The 21,130-nt window shown below is 45.8% G+C and overlaps 3 protein-coding genes across 4 annotated transcripts in view; all 3 read right to left on the bottom strand.

Moving 5' to 3' along the window:
- Positions 1–6,206: 6,206 nt before the first annotated feature.
- On the bottom strand, positions 6,207–11,414 carry acaa1 (acetyl-CoA acyltransferase 1). The gene is made up of 12 exons (XM_023953826.1): positions 11,162–11,414; positions 10,328–10,421; positions 9,364–9,421; positions 8,665–8,744; positions 8,534–8,576; positions 8,346–8,444; positions 8,199–8,279; positions 7,306–7,496; positions 7,059–7,238; positions 6,761–6,816; positions 6,512–6,657; positions 6,207–6,427 (listed from the first exon to the last, which is right to left on the bottom strand). Exons 1-12 carry the CDS (start codon positions 11,330–11,332, stop codon positions 6,352–6,354), a joined length of 1,275 nt encoding a protein of 424 aa, XP_023809594.1. The 5' UTR covers positions 11,333–11,414; the 3' UTR covers positions 6,207–6,351.
- Positions 11,415–14,542: 3,128 nt separating this feature from the next.
- Positions 14,543–18,001, bottom strand: LOC101168599 (BTB/POZ domain-containing protein 3-like). The gene is made up of 4 exons (XM_011494206.3): positions 17,465–18,001; positions 16,793–16,883; positions 16,554–16,672; positions 14,543–16,483 (listed from the first exon to the last, which is right to left on the bottom strand). Exons 1-4 carry the CDS (start codon positions 17,620–17,622, stop codon positions 15,451–15,453), a joined length of 1,401 nt encoding a protein of 466 aa, XP_011492508.2. The 5' UTR covers positions 17,623–18,001; the 3' UTR covers positions 14,543–15,450.
- Positions 18,002–20,377: 2,376 nt separating this feature from the next.
- The window catches only part of LOC101155981 (striatin), a 20,215-nt gene continuing 19,462 nt past the window's right edge, over positions 20,378–21,130 (bottom strand). For both annotated transcript variants that reach the window (XM_023953825.1, XM_023953824.1), the window contains one exon: positions 20,378–21,130. This exon is cut by the window's right edge and continues 313 nt beyond it. The gene's annotated coding sequence lies outside the window, so the exon portion shown is untranslated.

The raw sequence follows: 21,130 nt of genomic DNA, 5'->3' as shown, positions 1-21,130 counted from the left end.
ACAAGACAATGACCCTAAACACTGCTCTAATTCTACAAAGGCCTGCATGCAGAGGGACAAGTCCAATGTTCTGGAACGGCCATCTCAGTCCCCAGACATGAATATGATTGAAAATCTGTGGTGGGATTTGTCCGTGCTGGGAAGCATCAAATCAGACTGAACTGGAGATGTTTGCAAAGAGGAATGGTCCAAAAGACCTTCAACCAGAATCCAGGCCCTGATTGGAAGCAATAGGAAGAGATTGGAGGCTGTCATTTCTGCAAAAGGAGGATCTACTAAATATTTATGGCATGTTTCTGTTGGGGGGGCCACAGTTTCTTTAAACTTCACTTCACTTCTCAAAAATCACTGTGTTCATCTGCTAGATAATATATTTAACTGACATTGATGATCCAAACAACCAATGATTTATGAAGGAAAATCTGGAAAATTATCAGGGGGCCAAACTTTCTCATATCAATGAAGCTGCTTTTCTCTGCAACATAATCAGCTGGTTTACAATAAATGAAGAGTTACTTTAGACCAGGGGTTCTCAAAGTGCGGCCTTGGGGCCACCAATAAATCCTTATTTATGGGTTTTAAACCAGCTGTAGATTGCTTGGAAAAATATTGTTCCGTGGCCGGGATAGGCTCCGGCAGCCCCGTGACCCCGAAAGGGAAAAACGGTTAAGAAAATGACTGACTGAATGAATTAATGAATATTGTTCCGTGGTTTCTGGCGACATCTGCAGGAAAAAAAGGGTAACTACACTCTGTGTCAACAGCACAGTGTATTAATTTCAGACATTTTCTTTGTCAATGCCTCTGCAGAAGGAAGGAGCGTGACGACGGCAGTAGAAAAGGACTCAGAGCAGATTCAGACAGAGCCAGAGCAGGTTCCTTTGAGGAAAAACGTTGTGTTGGCCAGGAGAAAAGGCGTTTTCTAGCTAAGTGGACAAATGCTAACTTTGTCGTACCTCATGGATAAAGTCATTTACCTTATCTGCATGCAGGTAAATGCAATGCTGAAAGAATTCATTATAAATCGTCACTGTGTTACAAATCATAGAAACTATGACAAATCTATGGTTGAGGAGAACAACAATGAGCTCCAACAACGACAACGAGGCGATGCTGCACAGCCGATGTCCACAGAAATGACTACATCCAGTGAAGCTGAGACAGAAGCTCTACATTGTGGTTCTGGAAACGGCGTAGTCTGTAAATGATACAAATACTAGACGAGTAGAAGATCTGGACAGTAACCTCTGGAAAACATCTGGAGGGTCTGGTTAACTGTACAAATGACATTCAGTCATTAAAGTTAATAAAAACTACTTTTACGGTTTATCCATTTTTTTCACCAAAATTGTCCCCCACTCTAATGTGGAGTTACTAATTTGGCCCTCCGCTGCAAAAACTTTGAGAACCTCTGATTTAGACCAAAGAATGATCGTCTTCTGTCAAATCTTTGGTCACATACACCTGTACAGGTTCTGCAGGTTTTGGGTTGTCCGGGTCCATGGAGGGTCGTAGAGGAGCGGCTGCACCTTCAGGGGAGCGCAGGTGTGTCTGCAGTTCCCTTGAGGCTCGTACAGCCACCCTAAAGGACGTCATAAAAATGGAACGTACCATTGTGGTGAATGTATCATGAAGTATTCATGAAGATTCTGGAAGTTACACACACTTCTGATGTATGTTTGATGCTAACGTACGGCATCCTGACGCGACTCTGTAGTGGTTAGTAAGGTGTGAGTTCTGGCTCCTTACTGACATGATCTATGCCCAGAGGACGCCTGTAGGATGTCCACATAAATGACACTCCGACTGTCTAATTCCCTCATCGACGTGCAATAAGGGGAGGCAGCGTATAGCTTACAAAATACATCAATTAAAGTAGATGAACATACCATTTGAAAGTAAAAATACAAGTCAAATATTATTTTTTAGACATGTCTTCTACTCTGCGGGTGAGGCTCCAGCCGTCCATGCCTCCCCTGCTCCCAGACTCCACCTTACACACTGACTGAGCTGCAGCTGACGCATGTTTCGTTTTTTTGTCATAAAATTAGCTTTATTTGTAATGATGTCTCGCCAACTGTCTGATTCCATTGGTGCCAGTTTGTGACTCATTTAGTATTTCCTATCCGTTATAAATGAGCATTAGAAACACACTGAGGCCTGCGTAGTCTGATAGAAAAGAAAGTTGCAGACGCCGTTCATATTATATTTAGAAAATACCAGTTTTAGACGGCTTGGTCATCTTACTTTGCTATATTTATCCGTTTCACCTTAAAAACATTGTAAAAAAGATGGACAGCTCAACCCCCCCCTTCTTCTATTTCTAAATAGGAAGTACCGTGGCTTCCTGATATGGGCGTCGTCATTGCCGTAGTAGTTGGCATAGATTCATTGACTCAGACTTTGACCAATCACTGTTGACTGCTTTCAACGTGGTGGCGCCCGTATAAAAAAGCAATGGCGAGGGATTTGGCCTGATTTCATTAGAGCTGGAGATGCAGCCTTTTGTATCGATGGCGCCACGCCTCCATTCAAGTTAGTATCCACTTTGACGTTAAAGGTAAATTTCTTCATCACGACGCGCAAGTTTAAACCATTAAACTAGCCCCCAATGTATGTTTTGTTATGTTGTATGAACATGTGTGTACGTAACCATGTGAGTTCGTAACCGTGTGAGTACGTAACCGTGTGTGTATGTAAAAGTGTGTGTACGCAACTTGTGTGTACGTAAAAGTGTGTGTACGCAACTTGTGTGTACGTAAACTTGTGTGTACGTAAACGTGTGTGTACGTAATCGTGTGTGTACGTAACCATGTGTGTACGTAAAAATGTGTGTACGCAACTTGTGTATACGTAAAAGTGTGTGTACGCAACTTGTGTGTACGTAAACGTGTGTGTACGTAAACGTGTGTGTACGTAACCGTGTATACGTAAAAGTGTGTGTACGCAACTTGTGTGTACGTAAACCTGTGTGTACGTAAACATGTGTGTACGTTAACGTGTGTGTACGTAAACGTGTTTGTACGTAAAAGTGTGTGTACGCAACTTGTGTGTACGTAAAAGTGTGTGTACGCAACTTGTGTGTACGTAAACTTGTGTGTACGTAAACGTGTGTGTACGTAATCGTGTGTGTACGTAACCATGTGTGCACGTAAAAATGTGTGTACGCAACTTGTGTATACGTAAAAGTGTGTGTACGCAACTTGTGTGTACGTAAACGTGTGTGTACGTAAACGTGTGTGTACGTAACCATGTGAGTTCGTAACCGTGTGAGTATGTAACCATGTGTGTATGTAAAAGTGTGTGTACGCAACTTGTGTGTACGTAAAAGTGTGTGTATGCAACTTGTGTGTACGTAAACTTGTGTGTACGTAATCGTGTGTGTACGTAACCATGTGTGTACGTAAAAATGTGTGTACGCAACTTGTGTATACGTAAAAGTGTGTGTACGCAACTTGTGTGTACGTAAACGTGTGTGTACGTAAACGTGTGTGTACGTAACCGTGTATACGTAAAAGTGTGTGTACGCAACTTGTGTGTACGTAAACCTGTGTGTACGTAAACATGTGTGTACGTTAACGTGTGTGTACGTAAACGTGTTTGTACGTAAAAGTGTGTGTACGCAACTTGTGTGTACGTAAAAGTGTGTGTACGCAACTTGTGTGTACGTAAACTTGTGTGTACGTAAACGTGTGTGTACGTAATCGTGTGTGTACGTAACCATGTGTGCACGTAAAAATGTGTGTACGCAACTTGTGTATACGTAAAAGTGTGTGTACGCAACTTGTGTGTACGTAAACGTGTGTGTACGTAAACGTGTGTGTACGTAACCGTGTATACGTAAAAGTGTGTGTACGCAACTTGTGTGTACGTAAACCTGTGTGTACGTAAACATGTGTGTACGTTAACGTGTGTGTACGTAAACGTGTTTGTACGTAAAAGTGTGTGTACGCAACTTGTGTGTACGTAAAAGTGTGTGTACGCAACTTGTGTGTACGTAAACTTGTGTGTACGTAAACGTGTGTGTACGTAATCGTGTGTGTACGTAACCATGTGTGCACATAAAAATGTGTGTACGCAACTTGTGTATACGTAAAAGTGTGTGTACGCAACTTGTGTGTACGTAAACGTGTGTGTACGTAAACGTGTGTGTACGTAACCATGTGAGTTCGTAACCGTGTGAGTATGTAACCATGTGTGTATGTAAAAGTGTGTGTACGCAACTTGTGTGTACGTAAAAGTGTGTGTATGCAACTTGTGTGTACGTAAACTTGTGTGTACGTAATCGTGTGTGTACGTAACCATGTGTGTACGTAAAAATGTGTGTACGCAACTTGTGTATACGTAAAAGTGTGTGTACGCAACTTGTGTGTACGTAAACGTGTGTGTACGTAAACGTGTGTGTACGTAACCGTGTATACGTAAAAGTGTGTGTACGCAACTTGTGTGTACGTAAACCTGTGTGTACGTAAACATGTGTGTACGTTAACGTGTGTGTACGTAAACGTGTTTGTACGTAAAAGTGTGTGTACGCAACTTGTGTGTACGTAAAAGTGTGTGTACGCAACTTGTGTGTACGTAAACTTGTGTGTACGTAAACGTGTGTGTACGTAATCGTGTGTGTACGTAACCATGTGTGCACGTAAAAATGTGTGTACGCAACTTGTGTATACGTAAAAGTGTGTGTACGCAACTTGTGTGTACGTAAACGTGTGTGTACGTAAACGTGTGTGTACGTAACCATGTGAGTTCGTAACCGTGTGAGTATGTAACCATGTGTGTATGTAAAAGTGTGTGTACGCAACTTGTGTGTACGTAAAAGTGTGTGTATGCAACTTGTGTGTACGTAAACTTGTGTGTACGTAATCGTGTGTGTACGTAACCATGTGTGTACGTAAAAATGTGTGTACGCAACTTGTGTATACGTAAGTGTGTGTACGCAACTTGTGTGTACGTAAACGTGTGTGTACGTAAACGTGTGTGTACGTAACCGTGTATACGTAAAAGTGTGTGTACGCAACTTGTGTGTACGTAAACCTGTGTGTACGTAAACGTGTGTACGTTAACGTGTGTGTACGTAAACGTGTTTGTACGTAAAAGTGTGTACGTAAATGTGTGTGTGTAAACGTGTACGTAAACGTGTGTGTACGTAAACGTGTGTACGTAAGCGTGTGTACGTAAAAGTGTGTGTACGCAACTTGTGTATACGTAAAAGTGTGTGTACGCAACTTGTGTGTACGTAAACTTGTGTGTAAGTAAACGTGTGTGTACGTAAACGTGTGTGTACGTAAACGTGTGTACGTAAGCGTGTGTACGTAAACAGGTGTGTACGTAAACAAGTGTGTATGTAACCATGTGTGTACGTAAAAATGTGTGTACTTAAACGTGTGTGTACGTAAGCGTGTGTACGTAAGCGTGTGTACGTAAACAGGTGTGTACGTAACCATGTGTGTACATAACCATGTGTGTACTTAAACGTGTGTAACTTCAACATAATAAAAATAAGACAGAAAACTTACATTTCTTCAGTACGTAAACGTCCAGCATTCTGCTTCAGCATGAACCTCATCATGTGACGCATTGGAGACAGAAACATCTTTGGTTTCTACTACAGACGTGTTTGGAGCTGAGAGGAGGAACGCTGCTCCATCCTCTGCGTTTATCTACCCTGTGACCCATAGTGACATCTCAAGGAGGAAGTTGGAGGCTGGATTTAGAGAATTTCGGAAGGTGGGTGGCCCCGCCCTGATGACCGTCTGACAGTTTGCATTTCATGCTACGAAAATGCAGACACCAGGGGGCGCTGTTTTACAATTTCCTTTGAATTCTGACCCTAAAACAGCATCTTACAGTGTCATAGATTTTAAGGTACTTTAAAAACCACGGATTGAAATGTCCTTTTTAAATATTGAATTCTAAATTGCAGAAGGGATTTTCATTTTCAAGGCCTGAATTCCAAATGACCGAAAAAACCCCAAGATTTTCTTTCCCTGAGTTCTGGTAGAGATTCAGGAGTGAGTCAGATTTTGAATGACTGTCCCTTCAGGATTACTCTGTCTGCCTAAGTTACCCCCACCGTTGGGCAGCACGATCCGCCAACACCAACCTGTTCTGTGTGTTCCTTGCAAATCGTTCTCTGTGGTTCTCTCATTTCTGTCAGCTCCTCTCAGAAGAGACAGAACTTTTTAAACACTGATGGCAAAAACTGAAACGAATAAAATTTTATTCAAAATGATATTGATAACCGAGCAGGAGGAGCCGGTGGATCTCCTGCCAGAAGGTTCCATGTTCTAGGACCAGACGAGGAACCGTGAGGAACCGTTCTCCTGGCGGTCAGGAAGCCGTTTGCAGCTACAGTCCTGGATATTCAAAGACGGCAGCGGCCCCCATGCCGGTCCCGATACACATGGACACAACGCCGTACGCCCTGCAGACCGGGGGTGGGGGGGGGCAGAGAGTTCACAGAAACGCCTTAACCTTTTGGGGGGGGAGAGCGGCGATGAAGACCCACCTCCTGCCTCTGCGCCGCAGCTCGTTCAGCAGAGTCACCACCTGCCGCGCCCCCGTACAGCCCAGGGGGTGGCCCAGGGCGATGGCCCCCCCACAGGGGTTCACCTTCTCCATGGGGATGCCCAGCTTCTCCACGCAGTACACCGCCTGAGGAGCAGCCGCACACCTGTTTACCTGACTCCGCCCCTCTGACCCCCACACCTGACAGAGGCTTCACCACAAAACCCAACCCTCCTGGGGAGGGACTCACCTGGCTGGCAAAGGCCTCGTTGATCTCAAAGACGTCGATGTCGTCCACAGTCAGACCTGCAGACAGAAGGTCAGACGGTCAGAGATGCAGATGTTCTGGAGAACCTCACTAATGGAACCGTTCATCTGGTTCCATCGCCAGAACACAGATAAAGAACTGCATCGGGCTCTGGAACTAAGACGTTGCTTTGGTTCTTCTGATGACCAAACCCAGAGGAACGCCGCCAGCGTAGCGGAACGTGTCAGTGGGTTTGGACAGAAGTTAAAGTCCGCTTCTATGCAGATGACTGTCGGCTCACCAGCCTGCTTCAGAGCTGCAGGGATGGCGTAGGCTGGGCCAATGCCCATCACGTCAGGAGGAACCCCCACCACCGCACTGCCCCTCAGGACCCCCAGAACCGGCAGACCCAGAGCCTCCACTGCAGACCGGCGCCCCACCAGCACGGCCGCCGCCCCGTCGCTCACCTGGCTGGAGTTACCTGCACAGAATTTTCGGTGAGTGATCGGGGGCGCGGGCCGGTCTCGCCCCCCAGGCCCGGCTCTGACCTGCTGTGGTGGTGCCGTCCGGTTTGAAGGCAGGCCGGAGTTTGGAGAGCCCCTCCAGCGTGGTTTCTGCTCTCACCCCCTCGTCTCTGCTGACCGTCAGCTGCCGCTCTCTGCCGTCGCTGTCCACCACCCTGGTGCTGACCGGGGTGATCTCGCGCTCAAAGAGACCCAAACTCTGAGCGCGGGCCGCTCTGGGGAAGAGGGGGAGGGGCTTCAAAAGCTGTGTCCGTCAGGGTTCACTTACCAAACCAGGATGGTCCTTCAGGAGAACGCCCCCAGATGCAGCCGACGGCCATTGTGTTCATTTTGTTAATATGTTTGTTTGTGTTTCTGCTGCTGTGTCTGTTTGTTTGACTCTATATGTGTGTGTGTGTGTGTGTGCCTGTGTTTGTGTGTCTGTAAGTGTGTGTGTGTAGCAGGTGAATAACAGAGTGAACTGTAAAGTCTAGTGAAACACAAAGTCATCCTACACATTTACGTTAAAGTGTAAATCTGGTCGTAAAGCTAAAGTCAGAAGAATCCTAAAAATATCAATAAACAACATTTGAAGCAGATTTCTACTTAATAATGTAGAAACTTTGTGCTGCGGTTCCATTGGTTAACGGAAAGTGGTGATTATTTCAACAATTTATTTATTAAACTTAATTCAGAAAATGATTTTAACTCGTTTCCCAAACGGGTGAAAACATTGAATCAGTTTCTGTTTTCATTTCATTTAAAACATTTCAGTGTTTTAGTGGAATAATCCGTCCAGATCAACAAATGGGAGGCGGGGCCCACTGTTCCTGGAGTGGGCGGAGCTCTGTGTTGTTTGTCACAGTGCGTTGCGTGGTAATGATGTCACCTCTGTACGTCAGATCTGGCGGTGGTGTCAGCTGACAGACGGCGCTTACTTCTGCTGGGACCCCAGAGCGAAGGCGTCCTGCTTCTGCCTGCAGACGCCGAACCGCTCAGCCACGTTCTCCGAGGTGATGCTGCGGACACAGAACACGGTTACGGCGGCTCTGCTGCTGAAGCCCCTCCCCCTGCGGTGGCCTCACCCCATGGGGACGATGCAGTCTCTGGCCTTGGGGTTCTGGCTCAGCCTGGCGCTCAGGTCTCCGGGGTTGCTCATGGACTGCAGCGACATGCTCTCCACCCTGAAACACACACATGCACCTTCACAGCTGCTGCTGCAGAAAGCTGCTGCAGAAAGCTCCACCCTCCGCTCATCCACTCCGGTTCTGACCCGCAGGCGAGGCCCAGGTCGATGGTTCTGCTCCTGATGGCTCCTGTGCACACAGCAGTGTGTGTCAGCAGAGGATCGCATGCTGACACATGTGTGTGTGTGTGTGTGTGTGTGTGTGTGGGGGGGGTCACCTGCGATGTTCAGAACCGCCTGCAGTCCGGAGGAACATTGTCTGTTTACGGTGAAAACAGGAACCGTCTCTGGAAAGCCGCTGAAAGGAGGAAGGGATGGAAGCAGCCGCGTGATTGGACAGCAGAAGAAGGCGGGCTCATGTGTTGCTCTACGGCGTTTACAGCGTCTCAGACTCCATGATCAATACTCTTTCTGAACGGCAAATATGATGTCATCGATTTCAGGGATTCAAATCGTTTAGTGACGATCATTTAAGAGTCTTCTGAAGAAAAACATTTCAATGCAACTTTTTGAGCAGAAATTACTCCGACGCAATGCATTGTGGTCTATATTATCTAGTGAGCATCGATCCACACTGGAGACTTCTGGGAAATTTCTAGGACCCTGGGTTTTGGAACCCTAGATCCAGACACGCCCACAAAATGGCGGCGGCTGACCACATGTCTCTGGTGAGCGGCGACAGAATTCGTCCATTCTTTCTCTCTGTGACTTCCGTCCCTGCGCTCCACTGACTGCACTATACAGACGCCATTTTGTGGGCGTGTCTGAATCTGAATCTACGGTTTTAAAATCCAGTGCCCTGGAAATTTCCCAGAAGTCTGTGCTGAAAAGCAGTGTGCATCAATATAGACCACAATGCATTGCGTTTGACAGATTTGTTATTTGATGTGCATTTTTGTAAAAACCCTCCAACAAACCTGAGGAAGTGGGCGACCCGGGCCATCAGGGCTCCGGCGCCGGGCTGCAGGACATTACCTGCAGGTAGAACCCAGGAGAACCAGAACCTGCATGAGACTCACTTTAGAACCAACTAAAAATATGATTTATACCAACAGAACCAGCTGATTCATCAACAGCATCATCATCAAAACTCCTGCCGTGAAGAAGAGCTCTGTGATGAAGATCAGCAGCACAGAAACTGCTGCTGCTGCCCCCTCAGGCCAAGCTGTGAACTGCAGCTCTGACCTCCACTTCCAACAGAAACCCTGAAGTCTGAGGATGAAGCTGCAGAGACCAAACCAGAGTCACACATCCAGTCGTTGTTTTAGCTTCAGCTCCTGCTGGGGGGAGAGGAGGAAACCCTGAGGAGGAGCTGCCGCCTCCTCACTGAAGGAGAACAGCTGAGATGTTCAGGAGCTCAGAGGAAACATCAGACCTGCACTTTGACCTCCACTCAGCAGAAACTCCAAACAAAGGTTCTGATCACAAGGTTGCAGGTTTGGTTCCCGAGGAAGAAAAATCTAAATAAAATGAAGGAACTTCTTATTATTGTCTGGATGAAAATGAGAAAACTCCTGAAGTTCAGGAGAACGATCAGGTTCTCCACCCGCTGATCACGTCACTGAACACATCACATGCCCAAAGCTGTGTCCCCGATTGGTTGACGCGATGCGTCGTCCTCGCCAAAGTTCAGTTTTGAGCTGTGGACGACCTGCTGCTGGACCGACCCGCTGACCTCTCACAGACCTGAGATCGCCTCTGTACGCTGACTTAACATTCAAGATGGACGCTGGTGAATGGCGTTCGCTGTGAACGCAGCCTCACGCTGCAATCATTGGTAGCTTTTCAAAATAAAAGCAGCAGAGCAGAAAATGTCTTTTTGAAAGCAGCTTCATCACAGCGCGGGCTCAGAAAGAGGAGGAGGATGAAGGTCGCACTCACCCACACAGACGTCCCCCAGCTGGTGAGGTGACAGACCCACATCTGTGAGGACGGCGGTCATCACGGCGCTCAGCAGCTCGTCAGGTGTGGTGTCCTGCAGGCGAGGAACAGGGCAAAGTTAACAAGGTTTCCTCAGTCAAACTCGTCACATGACCCCACGGAGTGGAAAAAAGTTTGGATGTTGTTTTGGTGGGAGAAACGCAGACATGCTGCCGAGACCGACTCTAGGATGACGTCATGAAATGGGCGGGACCCACAAGGAGGGAAAGGCGGAGCCTCAGAGATTGAGTCGCCTTATTTCCAGGTAGGAAAATAAACTGTGGAAATAAGTCATATTTGATGAAGAAATAGTTCTTTAGTGTGTCAAAGGTCATATATGATCGTATAAATTGTCATGTTAACTCTGAACAGCGTATAGATCCTTTGAATTTACTACAAAACGGCAAAAATGTTCATCATCATCCATTGTTTGTAACGATGATCAAACTGAGGTTCCTGTCAAATAAAGATGTGATTCTGTTCCATCGTTGAGTTTCTGAGGACTAAAGTTCTTTACGGATTATCTATGAAACCTGCTGATGGAAACTCAAAGTTTATTACTCATCTAATCTCTAAATCAGAGAAAAACACCTGCAGGTATTTATATCTGAATCTCTTTTGAAACCAAATGTTTTTTCTTCTAAACTGATGAATCTGCTCCTTCATTCCATAATTCAGATCCTCTTTGGTCTCTCTTTCTATTCTAATCCGGGATTATCGATCCTCTGAAACGGAATTTCTGTCATTTATTGCTTTGTGGGTCAAAGTTCAAATGTGGCGCCGCGCGGCTGCTACCTTGAACCCGCCCTTTTTGGCCCTCCCGATCGCCGTCCTCCGGCCGTGGACCACCACCACGTCCTCCCCCGGCCCCCCCGCCGCGGCACCGCACCGCGTGGCCCGCAGGTCCGGCCCGGTGTGCGGGGATCCGGGACTCAGGTGTCCGGAAATAACTTTGAGCCGGAGCATGACGGAACCGAACCACCACGTTCCTGCGCTGTTTGGACTTCGAGCATAAACATACGTCACTTCCGGTTAAGAAAGCAAATACCCTATGGGAGGCACGGAGGGACAAAATACTGTTTCCTTTTTCTTCTTCTTCATTTTCAATAGAAATGTAATGTTTCCAAAGTGTGGCAGACATGAAGCAGACAGTGACGTGAGGCGCAGATCTCCACAGAAACACATGTCTCCATGTAGAAAACAGAGAAATCTCTCAGCATAAGTTCCATTTCCAGGTCATCTGGATCAGGAACTATTCTGGAGCAGATCGATGTCATCAAGAAAGATTTGAGTTCATGAGGATCAATAGAATCTGACTTCATTTTAGAAACACAACATTCAGACCATCTTTGCTCCATTTTTGGAGGAAAATGATATTTTCCTAAAATCAGGAAGATTTTCACTAAAGTTGTTATTTCTGTAGATAATTTACTGTTAGAGAACAGAATATGTTATTCTGGGAATTGATGATGATTATTATGGGATGTTGTTCATTATTGGATGATTATTATGGGATGATGATCATTATTGGGTGATTATTATTATTGGATGATTATTATTATGGGATGTTGATTATTATTGGATGATGATTATGGGATGTTGATCATTATTGGATGATGATTATTATTGGGTGATTATTATGGGATGTTGATTATTATTGGATGATTATTATGGGATGTTGATTATTATTGGATGATTATTATGGGATGTTGATCATTATTGGATGATGATTATTATTGGGTGATTATTATGGGATGTTGATTATTATTGGATGATTATTATGGGATGTTGATTATTATTGGATGATTATTATGGGATGTTGATCATTATTGGATGATTATTATGGGATGTTGATTATTATTGGATGATTATTATGGGATGTTGATCATTATTGGATGATTATTATTATGGGATGTTGATTATTATGGGATGATTATTATTATGGGATGTTGATCATTATTGGATGATGATTATTATGGGATGTTGATTATTGGATGTTGATCATTATTGGATGTTGTTCATTTTCCTACTGATCCAGGGGGGTATTCCAGGAATCTTGTTTAAACTAGCCTGACTTTAACCCTGAACTCTGGCTGAAATCCGCCTGAACTTGTTTACTCTGGGTATGTTGGTTCCTAAAGACCGGATATGAGTTGGCGTAATTACGCTCCACTTGGTAACCCTGGGTTAATGCACGTGCACAGCAGGTACATAAAGACATTCTCAATGGATCACAGATTTCTGGAGTCACCATGGAAACGCGTGGAAAAAAAAAAGAGAGAGCGCTATACTTCAGACGGAGTCTGAGATTTTAATGACGGCGTATGAAGATTATATGACCATCAATAAAGTAACACGGCTGCATCATCAGCAAAAGAAAGAGTTTCTGCTTGGAGAAAAACAACAAAGTAAACGCACAAGTTTCTGATCTTATTTCCATTTTCATTGTGACGGATATATATATAAATATATATAAATTATCCAATTTTGCCACCTTAAAAGAATTACTTCTATTGGTAACAAATAATTGAGTTAAATTTATTCAACCTAATTTCTTAGGTCTATAAAACTCAGTATTTTTTTTTACAACTAAAATTAACATATTTATTTAACTAAATGCCACATTCCTCCAATTCAATTAATCTTTTTTCCATCTTAAATAATTATGATTCTTGAACTCTCATAGGTCCACGTTTGAGCCGGCAGATATGCTCATTTTTATCACAATTAAAAGGACGGGGGGAAAATGAACGGAGTGCAAAAACTTATTAAAGAATTCTCCGTCATTATGATTACAGTCAAAAATAGTAGGAGTGCTATAAAAAGTCATCATCTATCCTTCACTCTCACTCATGGTGCAGAGACGTAAGCATAGTAGGACAAAATAACTCGGCAAAACACAGTAAAACAGCTAAACAACTAAACACATTTGGTCACAAAGCCACACTTAAACCCAAATCCGTCCAGACAGGCAAAGGGAATGATATCCCACAATCCCTTGCGGTGCCGATCTAACAGCAGGACCAAAGTTACACCTACTTAAATGAATTAATTTGAATAAAAGGAAAATAACTGTCTGAAAACTACATTTTATTTTTAAGGTGACCTAAAAAATGATTTATCTTAACTGAATTAAATAATTAAGTTAGATCAAAGTATAAAGTTTCTCTTTCCAACATCCATATGTGGTCTTATCAGCCTCTCACGGTGGAAAAAGTATTATCTGAGCTTCTTCATCCACTAAATCATCTTCAAATGGACACGCCATGCTGGTTCACCTCTCTGTAAACAAACTAACCTTCAACTAAACCTGCTCCAGACCAGGTTATGTTCAGAGCATGAGTTGCTATGGCAACTTGACCTACCCTGAAACATACCTCCATTTCTGGAACAGAAATCTGAGGTTATCAACTTCCTTAGCCTCAAACTTACCGTGGGAGCTAGCAGAACCTGCTTTCTGGAAGACCCCCCTAGAATCTTTGGATCTCTGACATGAAGGAACGTTTCTGGTTGTTTCTGTATGACAGAAATCACACGGATCAACCTCAAATCTTCTCCTCAGCGTCTCTGCTGATGGATAATCATTGTTTCTCATTCTGAACTGCATTTCTTTCATCTTGGGGACTACGGGTCATTTGATGAATGTCCATGTTGAGCACCTGATGTGACTGACAGGTGTCTCAGTTATTTTATGTTTCACTTCTCTGTTAAAGTCCTGGTATAATTGACCTGTAATGGATTTGTTTAGATGTTTATTATCACATATTTTCAGTAAGTTTTGTTTCACTTATTACTGAATTTGGTAGTTTAACTTGAACATTGGAAGACAATATTGTATTTTATTATTAAATGTATTAAAGCAATTGGAATTACTCTGCAGGTTTCCTGAAATTCCTTGGTTGAACATTAAACATCATATTTTCTTATGAAGTGTCTTAATTGAAGAATTTCACCGTCCGGTTCAAGAACATCTTGAGGTCAAACCAATTCTGATGAAACATTGTCTTCCTGTTTGTGGTCATTACTCTGTTGTTCCACTGGGGGGCGCAGTGAGGCTAAAACTAGGACTACATGTCATTTCCCACTGGAAAAGTACTTGTCTGTGAAATTCTTAACTATTAATAGGAAGTTTGGAAATGTCAAAGTCACACAAAATGAAACCAGAATGAGTCAGGATTAGCCATAAAGTCTTTGAACATTTTATTTTAAAAGTTCCAACCATTGATTCTAAATCAATCGTCTTCAAACCCCCCCAAATAATATTCCTTCATTAGTTTTTCTGATGTAACGGGTCAGCGTTTCCTATGTTTTCCATGAATCTGCTACATGGAGCTGCGTGAACGCGCGTCATAAAATTAATTTAGAAAAGACAAAAGAAATCTAAGCATGAGGTGAAAATGAGTGAAAATTAAAACCAGAAATGTAAAGACTTTCCTCCAAAACGACAAGTGTTTTCTACAGACGTGTTTTATTACCAAACTCCCACTGAGATAGAAAAACAACTTCATTCATAAAAGATGGAAATGTGACGTCACAGCCAGCAAAACCAAAAGAGCCTTCATCTCCGTTTGTGCTAAACGGCGAGAAGGCCGCCGACTCACCGCAACACGGCGGGAACCGGCAGTGATGGACGGAGGTTAAACGGAGACGCGTACGACAACCGAAGGCAGGACACCAGCCTTCAAAATAAAAGCACACTGAGGAGTGAACCTTTCAGTAAAAATCCTAGTTTGACATCACAGCAGACGTGGGAAATGGCAGGAATGTTGTCATGGAAACGCCTCACACACAGGAAAAACAAAAAGTTTTTAAGGCAACAAACTGATGACAATCTTTCAGAGGACCAAACGTCACGGCAGCTCCTGACCTGCTGGCCTGACAGGTCACCATGGCAACTCCAGGCTCTCATAGGGAGATCTGCTCCAGCCCCGTCTCCCTGCCGCTGAGGAGGAGGCACCCGGGGGAGCAGGGGGAGCCGGTTCTGATCCAGAACCTTCAGCCAACAGCGGAGCAGGTACCCCTCAAAGGGTGACGCCTCCCCTGCTCAGCAGTGAGTTTACAGCGCCCCGGCCCCCCCGCCCGCCTCAGGCATAGAAGATGAGCTCGGGGATTTGCCCCCCCTGCACCCCGGTGCCGTTGGTGCTGTCCGAGGAGCACTGGAACTGGAAGGTGACCTTGCCGCACTGCACCTCCGTCATGCCCTCCTGGCCGAAGTAGCTCAGCTCGTTTCCGTCCAGAACCACGCTGGCCGTGTAGAAGGTGTCCGGCTCGATCTGGACCGGGTAGTCGAACCAGACGGGGAAGGTGCTGCTGGAGCCGTCCGAGAAGTACTTGATGACCCGCTGGGCCATGGCCACGCCCTGCCGCTTCAGCTCGATCTTGGCGCTGTACTCGGCGGAGCCGCAGCTGGAGCCGTACAGGCCGAAGCCGGCGATGAAGATGCGCTTGTCCACGGCGAACTGGATGCTGTCGCAGCGGCCGCGGTACCGCCACTGGTTGCTGCGGTAGGCGCAGGACTGGAAGCGGTGGCAGCGCTGCGGCGCCAGGCCTTTGCGGGGTTTGGAGCAGAACAGCAGCTCCGGCTTGTTGGAGGCCGTGTACCACAGGAAGATGTCGTTGGTCTCGGTGAGCGTCAGCACGCCGGACTGCGCCGCCCCGTTGGCGAAGTCCTCCAGAGCCATGGTGGGGATGCGGATCAGGTAGATGGCCTTGTCCAGAACCAGCCGCTTGTTCTCGATGGTGGGCGGGAGCTCGCGCCGCTGGCACTCGGCCTCGGCCCAGTTCAGCGCCGCCTCGAACACCACCATCTCCTTGGCGTTGAGCGTCTCGCGCAGCAGGATGCTCTCCAGCGTCTGCGCGTCGATGTCGCAGAAGCCCTCGGAGCGCAGCGCCAGCTCGGCCTGCGCGTCGATCACCTCCCAGCAGCGCTGCGTCAGGTCGGGCTCCTCGAACAGGCAGCTCTGCGACAGCAGCACGCAGGCGTTCCTGGCGCTCAGGCTGGTCTCCAGGAAGCTGACGCAGGCGCGCGCCAGGTGGGGCACGATGTACTTCTTGGCAGCGTAGAGGGTGGCGAGAACCGTGTCGGCACAGAGGTCGATCTCGTCGCAGTAGATGTACCTGCAGGGCCGAAAACCGCCGTCAGCTGAGGGGCGGAGCTTACCGTGACGTCATCGCCACACAAACCTACTTCAGCATGGCCAGGAAGGACGGCGGCTCCACGTCAGGGATCCGGATCTCCTCCTGGTCCTCGGCCAGTTCTCCGTAGAACATGGCGTGGAACACGGAGCTGCCGACGGCCAGAACGTACTGCCGAGGAGGAGAAACAGGAGGTGAAGCTCACGGGGAACCAGGAGATCCTCAACCGTCAGCATCAGACCCGTCTCAGTTTTCATCAGAACCTGCAGACCATTGGGGGGGGGGGGTTACCTTGTGTCCTGGAACCCGCTGAGTCCCGCCCGGTGGTCCGACCACAAAGTGAACATCGGCCATCATTTCGTTGTTGAACATGACGGAGTTCCTGCAGACAGAAGCATCACAGCTGAGGCTCCTGAACACAAACACCTCCTCCTCATCATCTCCTCATCTCCTCCTCATCTCCTCATCACCTCCTCATCTCCTCCTCATCACCTCCTCATCTCCTCCTCATCTCCTCATCACCTCCTCATCTCCTCCTCATCTCCTCCTCATCTCCTCCTCATCACCTCCTCATCACCTCCTCATCTCCTCCTCATCTCCTCATCACCTCCTCATCACCTCCTCATCTCCTCCTCATCTCCTCCTCATCTCCTCCTCATCACCTCCTCATCTCCTCCTCATCTCCTCCTCATCACCTCCTCATCTCCTCCTCATCACCTCCTCATCTCCTCCTCATCACCTCCTCATCTCCTCCTCATCTCCTCATCTCCTCCTCCTCATCTCCTCCACACAGAGAACTTGTGTATTTCTTTGTGCTGGTGTGTGTATTGGTGTGTGGGTGCGCGCGCGTGGCCGGTGTAGCCTTCACTTTTTGGGTGTGAACCCGTCTCTCCTCCAGCTGCCTTGTCTTTCTGGAGTGGGCGTGGTTACCTGTGGCGCCCTGCTCTAGCCCCGCCCCCTCACCTCTCGCGGATGGTGGGGTACAGGCCCTGCCAGCTCCCGCAGCTCTGCGCGGCGGACGTGTTGTTGTTGGTGACGTTCTGCTGCTGGTACCGCTGCACGGCGGCGGTGGTTCCGGTGGAGGACGGCGGCTTCTTCCCGAACAGCAGGTCCGCAGCCATGGTCCTCCGGTCAGGCCGCAGACCGGCTCATGGCAGCCTCTGCTCTGCGGGGACGGAGCGGCAAAGGCTGCGGGACTCAGGAGCAGAGCAACCGCGCGAAGAGGAGCGCATTCACGCAGGGAGCGTGCACGCGCTTCAGCACTAAAATGTAAAGTGTTAGCCGCTCCTTTAGCGCCTGATGCTAGCCTGGGGGCTAAGCGGTGAGAAGTTTGGCTGCTGTTTCCGGTCAACGTTCTTGGTGTGGATGAGGAACCGCGAACGAACCGCTGAGTCACTCTGGAGACTTTGGGCTCGGCGATCCTTCTGGTCGAAGGAGTTTCAAGTTTGTCAAGTTCAGACGAGCAGCAGCCATTTGTTTACGAAGAGCCGGAATCCTGACAGCCAATCAGAGTGCAGCATCCGCTATTTCTTCTTCGTCTGTTGGAGTTCAGCTCAGAGGCGCCATCTAGCGGCTCCGCGGCGGAAATAGTAATTGTAAAAGAAGTGAGCGTTACACCACTTTAATTGTCCTTAACAGCAGTAAGATGTGTTTATTTTGGATTTTTTTTCATTCTTCTCTTTCTGTGTTGTGTTTGCGTATTAGAATGAATCCCCCAAAGTTTTAAAGTTAAAATAAATTATTTTTTTATCTAATCTATGAAGAAAAAAAACAGCTTTCTAGCAATTGTGTGTGGGTTTTTTTACAGAAAAATGTGTAATAATTTTCAATCTCACAACATTTGTCAGAGAGAGCCATGTTATGTTAGCAAGGTTATTACACCGTCTTGACATCATCTTCTGGAACAAACCGTTTAGCTCACAACTTTGATTTAGGGCAACCAAAACTAGAAATTTAAAAAATAGCATTTTAAGGAATAAAAAGGACTGAATTGTTGCCTGTAATCAAAGACTATTAATCCCACGATGGGGAAACTTTTGTCAGCAGCAGCGAAGAAAACAGACATCCAAAAAACATCAAAGTGACACAGAAAGTAGTGTGAAGTAAACAAAGCATTCACTGGGGGGGAATAAGATACCATTGGATCCGGGATTTTTCCAAATCTAAATCCCATAGATCTGAAAAAGACTTTATTATTCTCCAGCAGGAAAATGTATCTGCTGAGCAGCTCACAAAAAATGAACAAGTTAGTTGGTAAAATGGAAAAGCAGGACTAGGAGGAGTGATGGAACCTCTCAGGAAAGTCTTCTGTTCAAAGTCTTTACAAATCGAATTTTCTCTGGATGGATGGATGGATGTGCTTTTATTATCACTGCTACTATTTGCAGTGCAAAGAAAACACCTAACGAAATATAATATAAAAAACTATATATATATATAAATAAATAAAAGTACAATAGAAACAAAAGACGACCAACACAGAATACTATGGGCTGCCTTCTGCCTCTAATGCCCTCCATCTTTACCCCCCGCTGCCTGAACAGGGGCAGAAGCGTTCTGAAGGACAACTCTGACGGAGCTGGGACTCCGTTGAATGCTACTTTTTCTGAAACTGGCACATTCCTCTGGGATTTTTGCACATTTCTTTAATGGTTACCTGGGTAATAAGGTGTTCTTCTATTTATTTATCTGTATTGACCGTCCACATTGAGGACAACTGTACCTGAATGTCACCTAATGACAATAAGGCCTTTCTAGTCTATTCTAACACATCTACTTGTTTCATCTTGTTGTCACTTATTGGCGCTAAGAGCTCAAAGGGACGTTTACCACATTTTTCTGATGGACGCAAAAGACAAACTTCTAACTATTCTACATTATTTATGCAGAACTGTTTGTGGATAAACATCAAAGCACTAAAAGATTAAGTTTAACCTTGAATGTTTGAAACCCCCTTTATGCTGTTTTTGTTGATTGAGATCATTTTAATTGAGTTAATTTATTTAAATGTCAAATTTCTTTTTCTTTATTCAATCATGAAGGATTCTATAGAATTCTATTTCATTTAAACCTTTAGAGCAGGGGTGTCAAACTCATTTTGGTTCGGGGGCCACATTCAGCCCCTCTGATATCAAGTGGGCCGGACCATAACATAAAAGCAAAATAACAGCTTTGTTTTCGTTTGTTTTACTCAATTTGAAAAAAATGCCTCAACCAACATAGTAGCCTAATTACTTGGGGCCAATGGATATAAAATAAAATTAATTTCAATTAAAAAAAAACCATTTAATACAGACTGAATATTTTACATCTGACACTGAAGCAATCCAGAAACCTTTCTTTATGGTGAGCGTCTTCGTGGTGCTGAATGTTATATTCTTTGAACACTGCAACCTGTTGATGACATCACAAGCATGGAAGGTTTTGCATTCAGCTTCATGAAAGAAAAAAAAACTGTCCATTTTTCCTGGAAATCTATTCACTCCACTTCACTTTTTGACAACATTTTGGTCATTAGGGTGTCGATCATCCTCATAGCAAAATAACAGCGGTGAGGCTCATAGGGAACCAAGGTGCATCCTACCCAGACACAGAGCGGTTAGGTTTCACTTTTGGCACGTGCAGAGATTTGCTGTTTCACCTGTTTTGCCTTTCCTATGCTTCCCCTAGTGGCGGAATTGCGCATTTCGGTTATTTCTTTAAAAAATCATAACTTGCCACAGGAATGGACTAGAAACTTGCTTTCTTTTTTAACCATCCTTATGATTTTTACTCTTCATGTGTGGGCCAGACTTAACCACCTGGCGGGCCGGACAAGGCCCGCGGGCCGTATGTTTGACACCCCTGCTTTAGAGTGAATCAAATAAAAACAGACAATTTCTCACTTAAATCTTTTACTGGCAGATAAAACTCAAAAATTCACCATTTTTACCTGATTAATAAATACATTTAACATTTAAAGATTTTATACATTTTTACTCAATGATGATTTCAATGCTGCTCCACAACAGGAAGCAGCTGCTTCTGTCAAAATAAAAGCAGGAAGCAGCTGCTTCTGTCAAAATAAAAGCAGGAAGCAGCTGTTTCTGTCAAAATAAAAGCAGGAAGCAGCTGTTTCTGTCAAAATAAAAGCAGGAAGCAGCTGTTTGAAACTGGCAGAAAAAAGCACTTTTCAGGTAAAACCAAACAGATCCAACGTGTTCCACAAAAACACCGTCTTCAGGCGTGAAAGCTGCGTCAGAGCTGGAGCTCCGCCCCTTGTTAGTGAGTCCCCTTAAGGGTCATGAAGGACCCTCGTGAGCGCGCTCAAACCTGCGCATGTCTGCGTGAACATAAACACGTCACACGTCGTTCCGTCCGTCTGAAGGTTTCTGGAGCAGCAAAGGAAGCAGCCTCTGCGGGATGACCCTGTTCTGCTGGTAAACCGGTTCAGAACCTCCAGACTGAACCGGTTCTGCACGTTACTGAACCTGGTGGAACTGGATCGTAGATCAGCTGAAGGAACCGGCGTTCTACCCCCCCACAGTGAGAAGAATCGTTCTGCAGACAGAAGGCACGTGATCAGGACGGGGCGGCTGCAGAGCTGCAGGGTGACCCCCCCCCCGGTGTTTACTGTCCACTTCGTTTACT

Source organism: Oryzias latipes, chromosome 1, assembly GCF_002234675.1.
Source record: "Oryzias latipes chromosome 1, ASM223467v1".
Lineage (NCBI taxonomy): Eukaryota > Metazoa > Chordata > Actinopteri > Beloniformes > Adrianichthyidae > Oryzias > Oryzias latipes.
Note: the sequence above shows the minus strand (reverse complement) of the source record. Positions and strands in the feature narration are given on the sequence as shown.

Excerpts from the sequence above, each read along its gene's own strand:
- acaa1 (XM_023953826.1), bottom strand. The coding sequence starts at position 11,332 with ATGCTCCGGCTCAAAGTTATTTCCGGACACCTGAGTCCCGGATCCCCG. Across the intron at positions 7,497-8,198 it reads GCTCTGGGGTCCCAGCAGAA|AGCGGCCCGCGCTCAGAGTT; the intron begins GTAAGCGCCGTC and ends CCTCTTCCCCAG. Across the intron at positions 6,658-6,760 it reads ACGAGGCCTTTGCCAGCCAG|GCGGTGTACTGCGTGGAGAA; the intron begins GTGAGTCCCTCC and ends GCTGCTCCTCAG.
- LOC101168599 (XM_011494206.3), bottom strand. The coding sequence starts at position 17,622 with ATGGCTGCGGACCTGCTGTTCGGGAAGAAGCCGCCGTCCTCCACCGGA. Across the intron at positions 16,884-17,464 it reads TACCCCACCATCCGCGAGAG|GAACTCCGTCATGTTCAACA; the intron begins GTGAGGGGGCGG and ends TTCTGTCTGCAG. Across the intron at positions 16,484-16,553 it reads TCCTTCCTGGCCATGCTGAA|GTACATCTACTGCGACGAGA; the intron begins GTAGGTTTGTGT and ends TCGGCCCTGCAG.